The sequence below is a fragment of the Ovis canadensis genome, chromosome 20 (assembly GCF_042477335.2).
Source record: "Ovis canadensis isolate MfBH-ARS-UI-01 breed Bighorn chromosome 20, ARS-UI_OviCan_v2, whole genome shotgun sequence".
NCBI lineage: Eukaryota > Metazoa > Chordata > Mammalia > Artiodactyla > Bovidae > Ovis > Ovis canadensis.
Window position 1 is genome coordinate 59,934,106 of NC_091264.1, and position 13,837 is coordinate 59,947,942.

The 13,837-nt window shown below is 46.1% G+C and overlaps 1 protein-coding gene and 2 long non-coding RNA genes across 6 annotated transcripts; 1 reads left to right on the forward strand and 2 right to left on the reverse strand.

Annotated features, from left to right (window-relative positions):
- On the reverse strand, positions 1-3,309 carry LOC138425331 (uncharacterized). Its single transcript, XR_011251174.1, has 3 exons — positions 2,413-3,309; positions 968-1,134; positions 1-801 (listed from the first exon to the last, which is right to left on the reverse strand). It is a non-coding gene; the product is annotated as an uncharacterized lncRNA (long non-coding RNA).
- Positions 3,310-3,566: 257 nt separating this feature from the next.
- On the reverse strand, positions 3,567-11,762 carry LOC138425328 (transmembrane protein 14C). Of its 4 annotated transcripts, none has more exons than XM_069563090.1 (7): positions 10,404-11,679; positions 10,206-10,346; positions 9,126-9,228; positions 8,740-8,816; positions 7,801-7,902; positions 4,980-5,067; positions 3,567-4,086 (listed from the first exon to the last, which is right to left on the reverse strand). In XM_069563090.1, exons 3-7 carry the CDS (start codon positions 9,146-9,148, stop codon positions 4,032-4,034), a joined length of 345 nt encoding a protein of 114 aa, XP_069419191.1. In that variant the 5' UTR covers positions 9,149-9,228; positions 10,206-10,346; positions 10,404-11,679; the 3' UTR covers positions 3,567-4,031. The 4 variants fall into 4 exon arrangements, with proteins under 4 accessions (XP_069419191.1, XP_069419194.1, XP_069419190.1 ...); XM_069563093.1 differs by having other exon boundaries at positions 9,126-9,183; positions 10,404-11,600; XM_069563089.1 differs by having other exon boundaries at positions 10,206-11,762.
- On the forward strand, positions 10,386-13,650 carry LOC138425329 (uncharacterized). The gene is made up of 2 exons (XR_011251172.1): positions 10,386-10,918; positions 11,614-13,650. It is a non-coding gene; the product is annotated as an uncharacterized lncRNA (long non-coding RNA).
- The last annotated feature ends 187 nt before the right edge of the window (positions 13,651-13,837 follow it).

Sequence of the window (13,837 nt, forward strand, 5' to 3'; positions counted from 1 at the left end):
TTTTCACTAGGTTTGAAAATTTTTTAAGTTAAATGTGAAAACAACATAAATATGTGAAGCAAAGACTAATCATAAATACTAGAAAAAACTGACTAACACAGAGTGGGAGGTTTTTCTTAGAAAACAGATCCAGAGGCCTTAAAAATAAGACATGATTAACACAGCAAACAAAGTGTATCCAGCGTACATACTATATAGACTTTTGACCAATAAGGCAAAATACTAACATTCAACATGCACAAAAAGTGTACCTTATATTTGGCTACAAAGAAAATCTCAAATATAGAAATATGTAAACTACTTTTTTATACAGTAGAGCAACAGTAGAATAAAAAAGTATTACTTAAACATTATCCCTTATAAATTCAGAAATATTGTTCTAAACACTTCAAAGTCAAAAGGGAAAATCAAATCTGAAATAAATACCCTTAGAAATGGACAATGACAGACCTCTGTGTTATAACTTGTAAAAGTCAGTCAAAACAGATTGCAAAGAAAAAGCTATAAACTTGTTCCATTTGAGAGAAACAGAACCACTGAAGACATGGTGAACTTGAGCATTCAGCTTAAGAAACTAGAAAGAGGAATAATAACTTGCAAAAGTAAAAAGGAATTAAGGTAAAAGGATAACATAATGTCCCAGGAGCAACAAGCACTATCCAGCACCAGGTCTTGGCTTCCAATATACTGTCCAATAAAAGAAACCAGGCCTCCTTGGAGAAACGGCCGATTCTGGCGTTGGGGTGTGAAACATACAAGATGAGGCTGGAGCGTCTTACAGTGCCGGGAAATAGTGAAGTCCTAGAAAAAGAAAAGCAAGCAAGCCAGAAGAGCCTACACTGACTGGTTGTATCAATAGGCCATGGGACAACTGAAAGAGCTCCCCATGTTCAAAACTGCAATAATCTGAACAAGAAAATCAATGGAGAAGTATTGGATTACAACCCAAACCAGAAAATAATCATACCTAAGCCCACACTGAACGAGTGGATGGCTGGATGGACATACAGACAGGGACGAGGAGACATCTTCCATGCAGACAAATTCCATGCAATTTTTACGTAGACACTCTGACCTCAAGCAGGCAGAGCACGACTCTCCATTTCTTAAGCAGGAAGCATGCAGAGTGACTTCCTTTGAGGACCACATGGGAAAGTGGGGGAAAAGGGAATAACCTCACCATGGAGAAGCCTGAGGAACACCACCTCAGCCAGGTGATGAGCATCAGCATCAACAACAATGTGTGTATGTTCATATATGTAACCTCCACCTGATGTGATGAAATCGACACTTTACCCTGTGATCTTCCTCCTAAAACAAACCCAGATCCCAGTGCAATCACGAGAAAGACAGGAGACAAATCTCAACAGAAGTGCATTCTATACAACACCTGATCAGTACTCCTCAAAACTCGGTCACCAAAAGCAAGGAAAGTTGAAGGGATGGTCACAGCCATGAGGACCCTACATGGCAACTAAATGTAACATGCTATTCTAGAAAAGATCATGGAACAGAAAATGGGTATTCATTCAAAAATAAGAAAAACTGGATAATGTACTAGTGATAATGTAGCAGTATTGGTTCATTAGTTGTTAACCAATGTATCATGCTAATGTACGATTTACTAATAGTAACAAAACTATAAAATATCCCGCGATACTCTTAATAGAAATGCAAAGAACTATGTGAATAAAACTCTAAAATGTTTTAAGACACTAAAAAAAAATTTGAATTGTATGAAGGGACATACAATGTCCTGGATTGGAGAGTAAATATTTTATATACAAACAGCTCATACATCTCAATATATTAAAAAAAAAAATTAAAACTGGAGATCTAAACAGACATTTTCCCAAAGACATACAGATGGCCAACAGGCACACAGAAAGATGTTCATCGTTGCTAATTATTATAGAAATGCACATTGAAACTACGAGGTGTCACTTCACACCATTCAGAGTGGCCACTATTAAAAAGTCTATAAAGAACAAATGCTGGAGAGGGTGTGGAGAAAAGGGAACGTCCTGCAGTGTTGGCGGGAATGTAAATTGGTGCAGCCACCATAGAGGACAGAGTGGAGGCTCCTTTAAAAATAGAGCTACCATATGATCCAAGGATCCTATTCCTGGAAAGGTATGCAGAGAAAACTGTAATCCAAAGACACACGCAACCCCAGTGTTCATAGCAGCACTATTTACAACAGCCAAGACAGACGCAACCCAAATGTCCAAAAGCAGACAAACGGATAAAGCCAGGTACATACACACAATGGAATGTTACTCAGCCATAAAAAGAATGAAATAATGCCACTGCACCAACATGGATGGAGCCAGACTTCTATACTAAATGAAGTGAGAAAGACAAATATGATATCACTTCTACGTGGAATCTAAAATATGCAAACGAACTTACCTATGAAATTGAGACTCAGAGACGCACAACAGACTTGTGGTTTCCAAAGCGGAGGGCAGGTGGGAGGGATGGTGTGGGAGTCTGGGCTTAGTAGACGCAGGTTATTTATACAGAATGGATACACAAGCTCCTATTGTACAGCACACGGAACTATATTCAATATTCGGTATAAACCATAATGGAAAAAAAATATGAAAAAGAATCTATGTATATATATATGTGCATATATAATGGAATCACTCTGCTATACAACAGAAATTAATACATTGTAAATGAACTATACCTCAAAAAAAAAAAAAAAAGCTATGGCAGACATGTCAAACACAAAAATGAGAAAAGTAAGGTTTCTTTCAACAAGCCAGTCCATAAAATTGATTCATAGGTGCCTGAATAACACAGAAGAAATCCAATCAATACCAGTGAAGAGTTGAGTTAAGAAGCAAATGTATCCCCTCCCTTTTTTTGTAAAAGGGGAAAAGCAAAGCAAGGGGTACCAGAATGAGTTAACTCAATATTGAAAGAAAGTGAAAATGTGTAATTAGCTAATGTGTCCTATGTAGAGACCAAAATAAGTAATTCCAGTTGTAAACAGTTCTCTCAGGTTTTACATTTATAAATTAACTGCTGCTGCTGCTGCTAAGTCGCTTCAGTCGTGTCCGACTCTGTGCGACCCCAGACGGCAGCCCACCAGGCTCCCCCGTCCCTGAGATTCTCTAGGCAAGAACACTGGAGTGGGTTGCCATTTCCTTCTCCAATGCATGAAAGTGAAAAGTGAAAGCAAAGTCGCTCAGTTGCGTCCGACTCCTAGTGACCCCATGGACTGCAGCCCACCAGGCCCCTCCTTCCATGGGATTTTCCAGGCAAGAGTCCCGGAGTGGGTTGCCATTGCCTTCTCCAATAAATTAACTGGTTAACCACAATTTCATTTTTTCTTTTTGATTATGCAGTCCCACTAATCTTAGAAATCCAAGCCTAAATGCAATGTATAATCAAATAACTTTCCTTCCTTGGTTTTTAAATTATTCAAAATGGCTAATTCCTAAATAAAATATCAATAAAAACACTTTCATGTTCTTTTACCTTCTTTGTTATTCACATCTCATTCTAGAGAGCTGTTCTAGAGAACTCTGGCAATGAAGACACTGAAGAAAATATCATTTACAGTAAACTTTAATTGATTTTATTGAACATAATTTCAAAGTAGGTCTGTGCTCTAAGATAAGCAAAAGAATAGATATCCTAAATCTCATTAAGAGATCCTTTTCACACTGTTCCTTGAGCAGCACATGGGGCTTGGAGGGCCCCAATGGTGACAGCCTAACATTCTATCCCTGGAGATGTTACCTAGAGATACACAAAGAACAGGTAACACTGAAGTACAAGAATCACACTGTATGATGGTACCACAGGAAGAAACTCTTGTGTTACACCTTACCCATCTCTTTAGGGCTGTAATGATAACGACTGATTTTTTATCTCTGCAAAGTTCAGTGGTGTTTTTTGGTCTGTTTTTAAGAAAAATGTCAGAATACATGAAAATGCTGTACTTGTTTATCTTAATACATGAAAAGAGTAGAAGTTTTAAAAATTCTTCATGAGTCCAAGCTGGGCCATGACTATTACTGATGGGGTTTACCCAAGGCACTGATTCCAAGTTTGACGACCATCAGCAAACTGTTCAAAGGAAACACATAAAAAAAAAAATCAAGTCAAGAACAGCACAGACTATTTTTAAGGGACTAGAACTCAGCAGGTTCCCCACAAGTACGTGCCGAGGTGGTGCCAAGGCAGAGCCAGCGGAGATGGACTCCGACCCCTGGAGCTGCCAAAGGGAGAACACGCCAAGGGCAGTTCTACGTTTAGGCTTTGAAATCACACACGGGAGTCAAAGTTCCTAATTGAGCTGCCAGCACTTCAAAGACGAGAAACCAGGCTGCAGAGCCCACGGGCTCCCTCGCCACAGAGGTCGGCAATGCAGACCTCCAGCCTGCCAGCTGACATGACTCTTGACCTTGGTCTAAACCGAGTGTAAAACTTCACTCCTGACAGCATCCTGACTATGATCAAAGTCGGTGAGTAAGCTTCTTCCAAAGCAGAGTTTAAAAATTCTATCTTCAGGTTATCTTTATTAAAGACTGCATTTTAAGATCAACCTGGTTTGGATTTTACAGTCAAAGTTAATTACAGAACAGGATTCGATCAGAATTTCCTTTTAGCAAAATTTTCAATAATAAAGGACACCAATACAGCTGAGATACGCATGGACCCCAGGCTGCAAATCACAGCAACTGGTGCAGCCACGGCTTCGCAGTGAAGCCACCTCCCCTGCAGGGAGGAGCCAAGCGGGACCAGAGCTCGGATGTGAGAGCACAACTATTTCAGAAGTGAATGAGCATCCTCATCTCACTATGACATGAAATCAACTGTTTTTGCAGTCTTTCCTATTTGTGGATAAAGTCAATCATTTCAGGTGACACTCAGCATCAGGTACACTGAAACAGGGACCCCTGTGAATGTCTACAGCATTTGGGACGCTGAACTAAAGCTAGCAATAGAGCAGAGAGTACCTGGCACCTGCAATCAGGCCTGCAGGCATGAATTTTCTAGAGTTGTAGAATCTCATCCCCATGATGCCAGCCAAGGTTCCAGATGTGACTGGTGGAAAGATAAAGAAGAGTTAAAGATCACTAATCTTATAGGTGAGAGGACGGAAAAGTGGCCAACTTCCCACCCATCTTTCAAAGGCTCAGACCCGATCTCATAATCCTCCTCCCCCGAGCTGGGGACTTCCACGCCATCCACATTTAATGGGACCAAGTATTAACACCAACACTGGAAGCAAAGGCTCTCAGCGTCTGAGCCCAGCCTGCCTCAGCCTCACCTCCTAGCACTCTTCAGCCCTAATTCTCGTTCTCTCCTACACTGCTGTGGGGGTTTTTGTCCCCTACTCGTTGCCGATGCTGTTTGCCCTGTATGCTCTCAGGCTCTTCCCACTCCATGTTTATTAATTCCTACCACCCGGCCCGCAGCAGGTGCCGGGGACACAACTGTCATCACAGAGATCTCTGCCCTAACAGTGCTTCAGGCTTGATGCGGCTGACTTAAAAGAACCACACAAACAAAAATTTAAAAGTACAGTCTATGCTGTCGTTTGAGTCATGAAGTCGTGTCCAGGTCTTTTGTGACCCCGTGGACTGTAGCCCACCAGGCTCCCCTGTCCATGGGATTTCCAAGGCAAGAATACCGGAGTGGGTTGCCTCCAGGGGATCTTCCCGACCCAGGGAACGAGCCTGCGTCTCCTGCATTGGCAGGTGGATTCTTTGCTGCTGAGCCACCAGGGAAGCCCATAACCTGTGTCACAGGTGCAATGAATGCAATACAGATCACGTAACATCAGGGGTCCAGCCCATTCAGGGAGAAGGGCTTGCTGAGAGAGTGGAGACCAAGCTGTAACGTGAAGCGAGGTGGCTGATGAGCTAAGGGCAGGAACGCGGGTCCAGGCAGGGGGCCTGGCGGTGGGGGTGGGGGGTGGGGTGGGGGATGTGCTGTGGCACAGAAACCCACCAGAGCCAGGGAGAGGGCCACCCTCTGCAGAGCCCCGCGGGCCCAGGCAGGGAGTGGGGTCTTCATCCCGGCGACGAGCAGACATTAAAAGACATGAGCAGAGGGATACGCAAGCAGAGCTGCCGTCTGCAGCCGCAGCACAGGGAACCAACTGCAGGCTGCAGGGCACCCATGAAGAAGCTCCCTCGGGAATGCAGGCAACAAGACGTGGGCGACAGCGTCAGCGGCAAAGAAGGGGACGACTTAGGATGTGGGCTGGGGGCAGGGTTGACAGGACCTGCTGATGAAATGGACACGAAGATGGATGGGAAGAGAGCAAGGGAGACCCAAGTGGATGGAGCCTGAGAGAAGACCTGAAGCCAGGTCGGAGCTGACGCCTGGACACGCCTGGAAATGTCCACGCAGGAAAGCGGATACACACGAGCAAGCCTTGGCAGAGAGAGAAATCTGTGGGTGGTCTGTGTACTGGTGATCATCTGAGGCCTGGGCTTCAATGATCTTGCCAAGTGCGAGAGTTTGAAGATAAAAAGAGCCATGTTTTAAGAACCTTAGTATTTAATGGTCAAAAAAGATGAGTGGACAAAACAGAAAAGACAGACGAAAGAGAATGAGAAAATACAAAGAAAAAAAACAAGAGAATGGAAAACGGCCTGGCATACTGTGCTGAGAACAGCTAAAAGGTCAAAATACAGGACTGAAAAACGTACACTGAATTTTGAAAGACACAGGCTCCTGGCAGCCTTGAGGAGAGTTATTCTTGGACTGAGAGGAACAGAAGTGGAGGCCGAAGTGGGTTGAGAACGTGAGCTGAGGAAGTGAAGATGGGAGGGTGATGGATTTTTTTAAGAGAAGTTTCTGAAGAGGAAGAAGGGCAGCAACTGAAGAAAGAAGTGGGGTCAGGAAAGGTCCCTTTCCTGTTGTTTTTAAATGGGTGAGAGCTGAGCACGTGGGTGTGTTCCTGGCTGGCACCCACCCGAGGGGCTGGCATCATAGACAGGGGCCGAGCAGAGACCCGCAGCCTGGGAGGAGGGACGCGCCTGGAGACCGGGCATTCGCTGGCGTGGAGGGGCGGCATCGGAAATGGGACTCAGGGATCTGAGGTGCTTGGGGGCAGAGCTGGGCGCCTCCTCATCCCCCCATGCCGACGCGGATGAAGGACTGGGGCTCCCTCGCTCCCCGCACAGCTGTGAGGACCAGAACTGCACTTTCCTCCAGCAGTGCGGGGTGGGGGGTGGGTGGAGGCAGCAGGGGGCCCCCACGCCCCCACAGGGTGTCCAGCATGTGGGTGGGGCTCAGGAGAAACACAGCCAAGCCACTCAGATAAGACGGAACCTTCACCCCCGCGCTCTCATGTCTGGGCTGCTCACAGGACACAGCAGCAGCCCGCAGCCACCTGCGGTCCCCAGTGAGAGCTACGGCTCCCTGAAGGCCGGGCCTCCGTCTCATACGCTTCACTTACATCTAAAGGATGAATAAACACGACTTTCAAATGGGAAAAACCCAATACCGATGCGGACCTCACCAGACACACAGTCCTTCAGCGATGCTCCAGCAGACAGTTCTCAGAGGGCAATCACAATGGTTAAGAGACATGTGCATGCCCTCTACATGTTTAAGGCTGACCTCACAGGGTCAACCTCCATTCGGGATGGAGGAAAATCTTTCCGCATCCTCTAGGTAAAAGATCAGCAGCAACGGGCCCAAACCCCCTCCTTTTAAACCTTCCCCAGGACTTGGCAGAAGCGGGAGAAGCATCTCAGTCTGAAGAACCTCCCAAGTCCCACCAACCCAGGGACGCATCAGGGAAACGGTGAAATGACGTACCTAAGAAAAGCCAAACGTTCTTCGGATCCTGAGACAGCTGATAGGAACCCAGGCCAGCGAGACCACCGAAGAGGAGCCCGGCAGCCAGGGACGGAACACTGCCTGGAGGGAGGGACACACACACCTGCGTTCTTCTGGCAGACACTCATCTCTGCAACAGAATCCCCCAGGTGCACCACCTCCCTCTGCCTCGCCCCCAGCCCCAAGGCAAAGGGAACATCTCCCACTACCGTTCAAGACCAAGGTGTCCTCATGCAGAAAAATGTTTGGGGGAGACTGCTTTTTCTACTGGAGAAGTCAGGGCGATAACCACACCACCCCTCTCTCCTCTGACAGGCAGGGCAGCTCCAAAGGAGAAGAGGAGGCTCCTGGCAGGCTTGATTAGCCTTGAGAAGACTGGAACTGCCCAGGGTCACAACCTCAGGCTCCGCCCCAAAGGAAGGGGAAACAGGGTCAATGAGCTAAAAAAGGATTTGGAGAGTGGGTTCTGGTGTGTGTGCTGGTGGTAGGGAAGCAGGCAAGGAAGGCTCCTGGAAAACAGCCAGATTCACTGACACACCTGTGCCTGGCTTCACGCAGAGACCTCAAAATTGTTCACGTGAAGACGAGAGGCTTTCTCCCACTTAAAGAGCAGAAATGGCCCTCCGGGGTCAAGGTTGATGTATGGCAGGTGATGATAATGACCATCTATTACCATCCCTAACCGGCATCTTTAGATAAACAGGCAAAAACAAGTGACTGGACAAGAAGCCTGGTTTAGCTCAGCCAGATAACCTCGAAGCGAGTAAAGGAGCAGCTATAGGGCTGATGATAAGCAGGGTCTCCAAAGAGGAGGCTTAAACCAAACCTGACTCCAACAAGACTGTAGTCTGGGAGCACTGGGGACTTGTTCTTCACCAGGAACAAGATTTCAAGAGGTTAAATAACTGCAAACCATACCTGCTTTTGCATAGCCAATGATCCCGCCGGAAGCAACCAGTGCTGCATAGCCAAAGCCAAGCCAATGTAAAGGCACTCTGAAAACAGAACAGTAAGACATTGGTGCTAAACATGTTCTAAAAAACACGTAACTGTAGAATGGGATCAAAAAGGTCATCAACCCTATCACGTAGAAATGCTTATAAATCCCAGAGAGGTTAGATGACCTGCCTAGGTCAGCAGCAGAGCTGGGACCTAAACACAAGTCCCTGTGGGGGATGTAGAGTCCATCCTCCCATAACCCCAGCTGCCCTGCAGTCTTGGCTCAGTGCCCTTTGCAGATGAGGAAAGAAACTCTGCATCTGAGAAGCTCCTGGCTATTTCACGCCCACCCACCGGGCACTTACAGCGGGCCGGAGTCCTTCGGCATTGTTCTCTTTCACTTTCTCCAAACCAGGCCTGTACCTGCAGAGGAGGAGCTGGATCAAAGGTGGTCAACAGCACAGCTCCCTAGCAGACAGGAAGAGATGGGTCAAGTTCCAGTTTCAGCCCTGGGGAGCTGAAGCTGAAGCAATGGCTCAACTTCTCTAAGACTCAGTTTCCTTCACTGTTTACCTACCCTGTGCAAACTTCCCATGACCAGGGCCGGCATCAAATGGGATAATACCTAAAAAGTGCTTTGCACACAGTAACTGCTGAACAAACAGCAACCATTCTGGTAATAATCTAAGTTCTAATAACATAGGCCCAAGGGAAACTTCACTGACCAGCTCTGTACAGTTAACAAGCTAATCTTTTCATTATCTAACCAGGTTATAACTAAATTGTAAAATAAACACTTATGTGCCCTTAATTCAAGTATTTTAATTACCCTTTCTGGGGGGAGGGGTTACTGCTTTTCACCCCCGCCTAAATAATTATCTCAATACTCAACATTTATAACACTTTCAGACAGTTAATTTTGCATCACTCAGTTACTGTTACATGGGGGGCGAGAGGAATGATAAAAAATAGAAAAGCCAAAAAAAAAAAGCCCAAGCCGTAATTACGTAGAGTGGTACACCTCTGGCAAACTAGGGTGTAACTAATTTCTTAAAGAAATGCATTTGGTATACACTGGGGCTAAGCTTGAAAGCAACACACAGCTCTTCTGTTTAAACTATTGTCTATAAGGGTTAGGTGACTTGGAATCTTACCACCGTCATTAACTCGACGTAGCACTTCGTCGAGCATTGCACCCAGATTTTCAAAGAGATGGATAAAATCTCCAGGAAACTAATTAGCTAAATCAGTAAGCACCTGCCAAGAGCTCAGGGTTCCCGCAGGATTCACAACCCACTAGAAGGAGAGCAGAGAAAAGCAACCATCGCGCAGCCTAAAAGCCGCCGCCTGGATCCCGGGGAAGAGCAGGCAGCAGCAAAGCCTCTCATGTAATTTCTAAAAGTCAAAACCTGCGTAAAATAATAATAATTCCAAAGCACACAAACCTCCTTCCCGAACGTCTGCCCGCACAGGTCGACCAGGGCGTACTCGCCTCCGGGCGGGGAGTCGCGGTCCCGCCGGAAGTGTTGCGGCGCGTTTTCTGCGTCCCGGGGGCGGAGCTAGGGAAGTGGGGCGGGGCTTAAGAGCTGGGGCGGGGCTAGAGGCCTGAAGTTGTCGCGCTCTTTGCGTCCTGGGGGCGTAGCGTGGGGCGGGGCTAGAGGCCTGGAGTCGCCGCGCTCCCTGCGCCCTGGGGGTGTGGCTTGCTGCCGACGGCCTGGCGCTTGCTCTGTCCCCGAGGCAAGGAGAGTGGCCGCAAGGAGAGTGGCCGAGCACGTGTGTCCCGAAAGCTGGACGCGGGCAGGGTCGTCCAGCACTTGTCCCAGATCCAAGACGGCCTGGCCAAAAGCCGGAAACCCAGGATTGGAGTCTAGTTTTGACAGAGGCCTGGCGAGCTGGGCCAGGCCTGCGTTGGAGGTCACCGATGGGGGAAAGAGCGTGTCAGAGACTGGATTCTGAAGGATGCCTTAATGGAGTGCTCCAGTCCTCGCCAGGTGTCAACCAGATGCAGGCCATCGGAGATGGTCCCTCTAGCCTGATCACCTAGTTTGCTACCATGAGAAGAGACTATTTTCTACCTGCAGAACATACGGTGGCCACAGGCTAGACAATCTGGCTCACTTCCCTTTAAGGAGTGAGGCTACTTGAAGACTGACTGTAGGTGAGTTAAATTTGCAAGTACCTCTGCAATGTCCCCCCTGACGCACACACACAGATTAACTCCACACCTGCTTCTCTTCCCTGCCCCACCATATTTTCAGTTGATGTAACACCAAAACGTGGGTGTCATCCTTGATGTTGCTTTCATCCCCTGCAAGTATGTAACAAGAACAGATCATACATATACAAACCAGTGAAGACAAATTGTAGTGCACGGGTATCTTAAAAAAAATGCACAAGGAGAGGGTTGTAAGCTTAGTTTTACTGGGGGCAAAATGAGGACCATAGCCCAGGAGACAGCCTCTCAGCTCTGTGCAGCTGCTCACTGAAGTGGGGGAAGCAGACAAGGGGGCGTCAGTTTATGTGATTTTGGTGAAGTGGGTTGCGGTGCACTCAAGCACACATTTTGACAGAATGTTGGTGTTAGTCAGGAGGAGCAGGTGTCTCTGTTAACAATGTCTCTGTTAAGTGCTTTCATAGAAAAAAAAATTGGGCTCATAAACCACCTCCTGAAAACAGTCTCCATCTAAAGGCCTGTTCTGCCAGTTTTCCCCAGAGTGCCTTATTCCTGATCTCTACCTAGAACTCCTCTCAGGGTCAGCAACTGCAGTGGCTAGGGACCTAATTCTTGTAGAGACAGATGGCAAGTGACCTTTTGGCAGCATACATTTTTTTTTTTAATCTTTCTTTTTTTAGCATACATATTATGAGAAAACTTTTCCACTCGCAGCGCCTACCTTTCAGATATCAAAACTGAAGCCTGCATCTACAAGATCTGACTTCAAACAGCCAAGCTGATAGTGACCAAGACCTGAACAATTCCACTTAGGCCAGACCCTCACCAACTTAACAGAAGACTCTGCTGAAAAAATCGATAGGACTTGCCTTAACCAGCTGGGATGACACTTAAACAAACTAAACCACCCACAACCCAGATAATCATGATGGTGTGATCACTCATCTAGAGCCAGACATCCTGGAATGTGAAGTCAAGTGGGCCTTAGGAAGCATCACTACTAACAAAGCTAGTGGAGGTGATGGAATTCCAGTGGAGCTATTTCAAATCCTGAAAGATAATGCTGTGAAAATGATGCACTCAATATGCCAGCAAATTTGGAAAACTCAGCAGTGGCCACAGGACTGGAAAAGGTCAGTTTTCGTTCCAATGCCAAAGAATGCTCAAACAACTGCACAGATTGTACTCATCTCACACACCAGTAATGCTTAAAATTCTCCAAGCCAGGCTTCAGCAATACATGAACTGTGAACTTTCAGATGTTCAAGCTGGTTTTAGAAAAGGCAGAGGAACCAGAGATCAAGTTGCCAGCATCCGCTGGATCATCGAAAAAGCAAGAGAGTTCCAGAAAAACATCTATTTCTGCTTTATTGACTATGCCAAAGCCTTTGACTGTATGGATCACAATAAACTGTGGAAAATTCTCCAAGGGATGGGAATACCAGACCACCTGACCTGCCTCTTAAGAAACCTGTATGCAGGTCAGGAAGAAACAGTTAGAACTGGACATGAACAACAGACAGGTTCCAAATAGAAAAAGGAGTATGTCAAAGCTGTATATTGTCACCCTGCTTGTTTAACTTACATGCAGAATACATCATGAGAAACACTGGGCTGGAAGAAGCACAAGCTGGAATCAAGATTGCTGGGAGAAATATCAATAACCTCACATATGCAGATGACACCACCTTTATGGCAGAAAGTGAAGAACTAAAGAGCCTCTTGATGAAAGTGAAAGAGGAGAGTGAAAAAGTTGGCTTAAAGCTCAACATTCAGAATACTAAGATCATGGCATCTGGTCCCATCACTTCATGGCAAATAGATGGGCAAACAATGGAAACAGTGGATGACTTTCTATTTCTGGGCTCCAAAATCACTGAAGATGATGACTGCAGCCGTGAAATTAAAAGATTACTCCTTGGAAGGAAAGTTATGACCAACCTAGACAGCATATTGAAAAGAAGGGATACTTTGCCAACAAAGGTCCGTCTAGTCAAGGCTATGGTTTTTCCAGTGGTCATGTATGGATGTGAGAGTTGAACTGTGAAGAAAGCTGAGCGCTGAAGAATTGATGCTTTTGAACTGTGGTGTTGGAGAAGACTCTTGAGAGTCCGTTGGACTGCAAGGAGCTCCACCCAGTCCATCCTAAAGGAGATCAGTCCTGGGTGTTCACTGGAAGGACTGATGCTAAAGCTGAAACTCCAGTACTTTGGCCACCTGATATGAAGAGCTGACTCACTGGAAAAGACTCTGATGCTGGGAAAGATAGAGGGCAGGAGGAGACGGGGACGACAGAGGATGAGATGGCTGGATGGCATCACCAACTCAATGGACATGGGTTTGGGTGGACTCCGGGAGTTGGTGATGGACAGGGAGGCCTGGCATGCTGAGGTTCATGGGGTCGCAAAGAAGTCGGACACAACTGAGCAACTGAACTGAAACCACAGAGATTTAATTACCTACAGTCCTAGGCCCTGTTAGAGCTGTTTTTTGAAATACAAATAAGACATAATTTTAAGACTACTTTTGTTAGACGATTAACTAAAGCCTACAGCCATACCATCCTGAACGCACCGGATCTCATCTGATGATGGAAGCTAAGCAGGGTCGGGCCTGGTTAGTACTTGGATGGGAGATTAGCCAAGTGTTTTGTTTTGTTTTTCTGATGGGCTGAAACAGATTTAAAATAAAGGAAATGTCATTTTCCTGTCCTAACATTTCCTTGTCATCGACTGGAAATAGAACAGTTTAATCAAGTTTGGCAGCCTCTCTTTAACCTTCTGTTCGGAGCCCTAAACTTCAGCATATGCATTATAGATATGTATTTTATTTATCTGCAGCTTTTAAGCTTGTCTTATCATACTTCTTGGTATGAATATCTTTTTATACCATTTGTTATCAAAA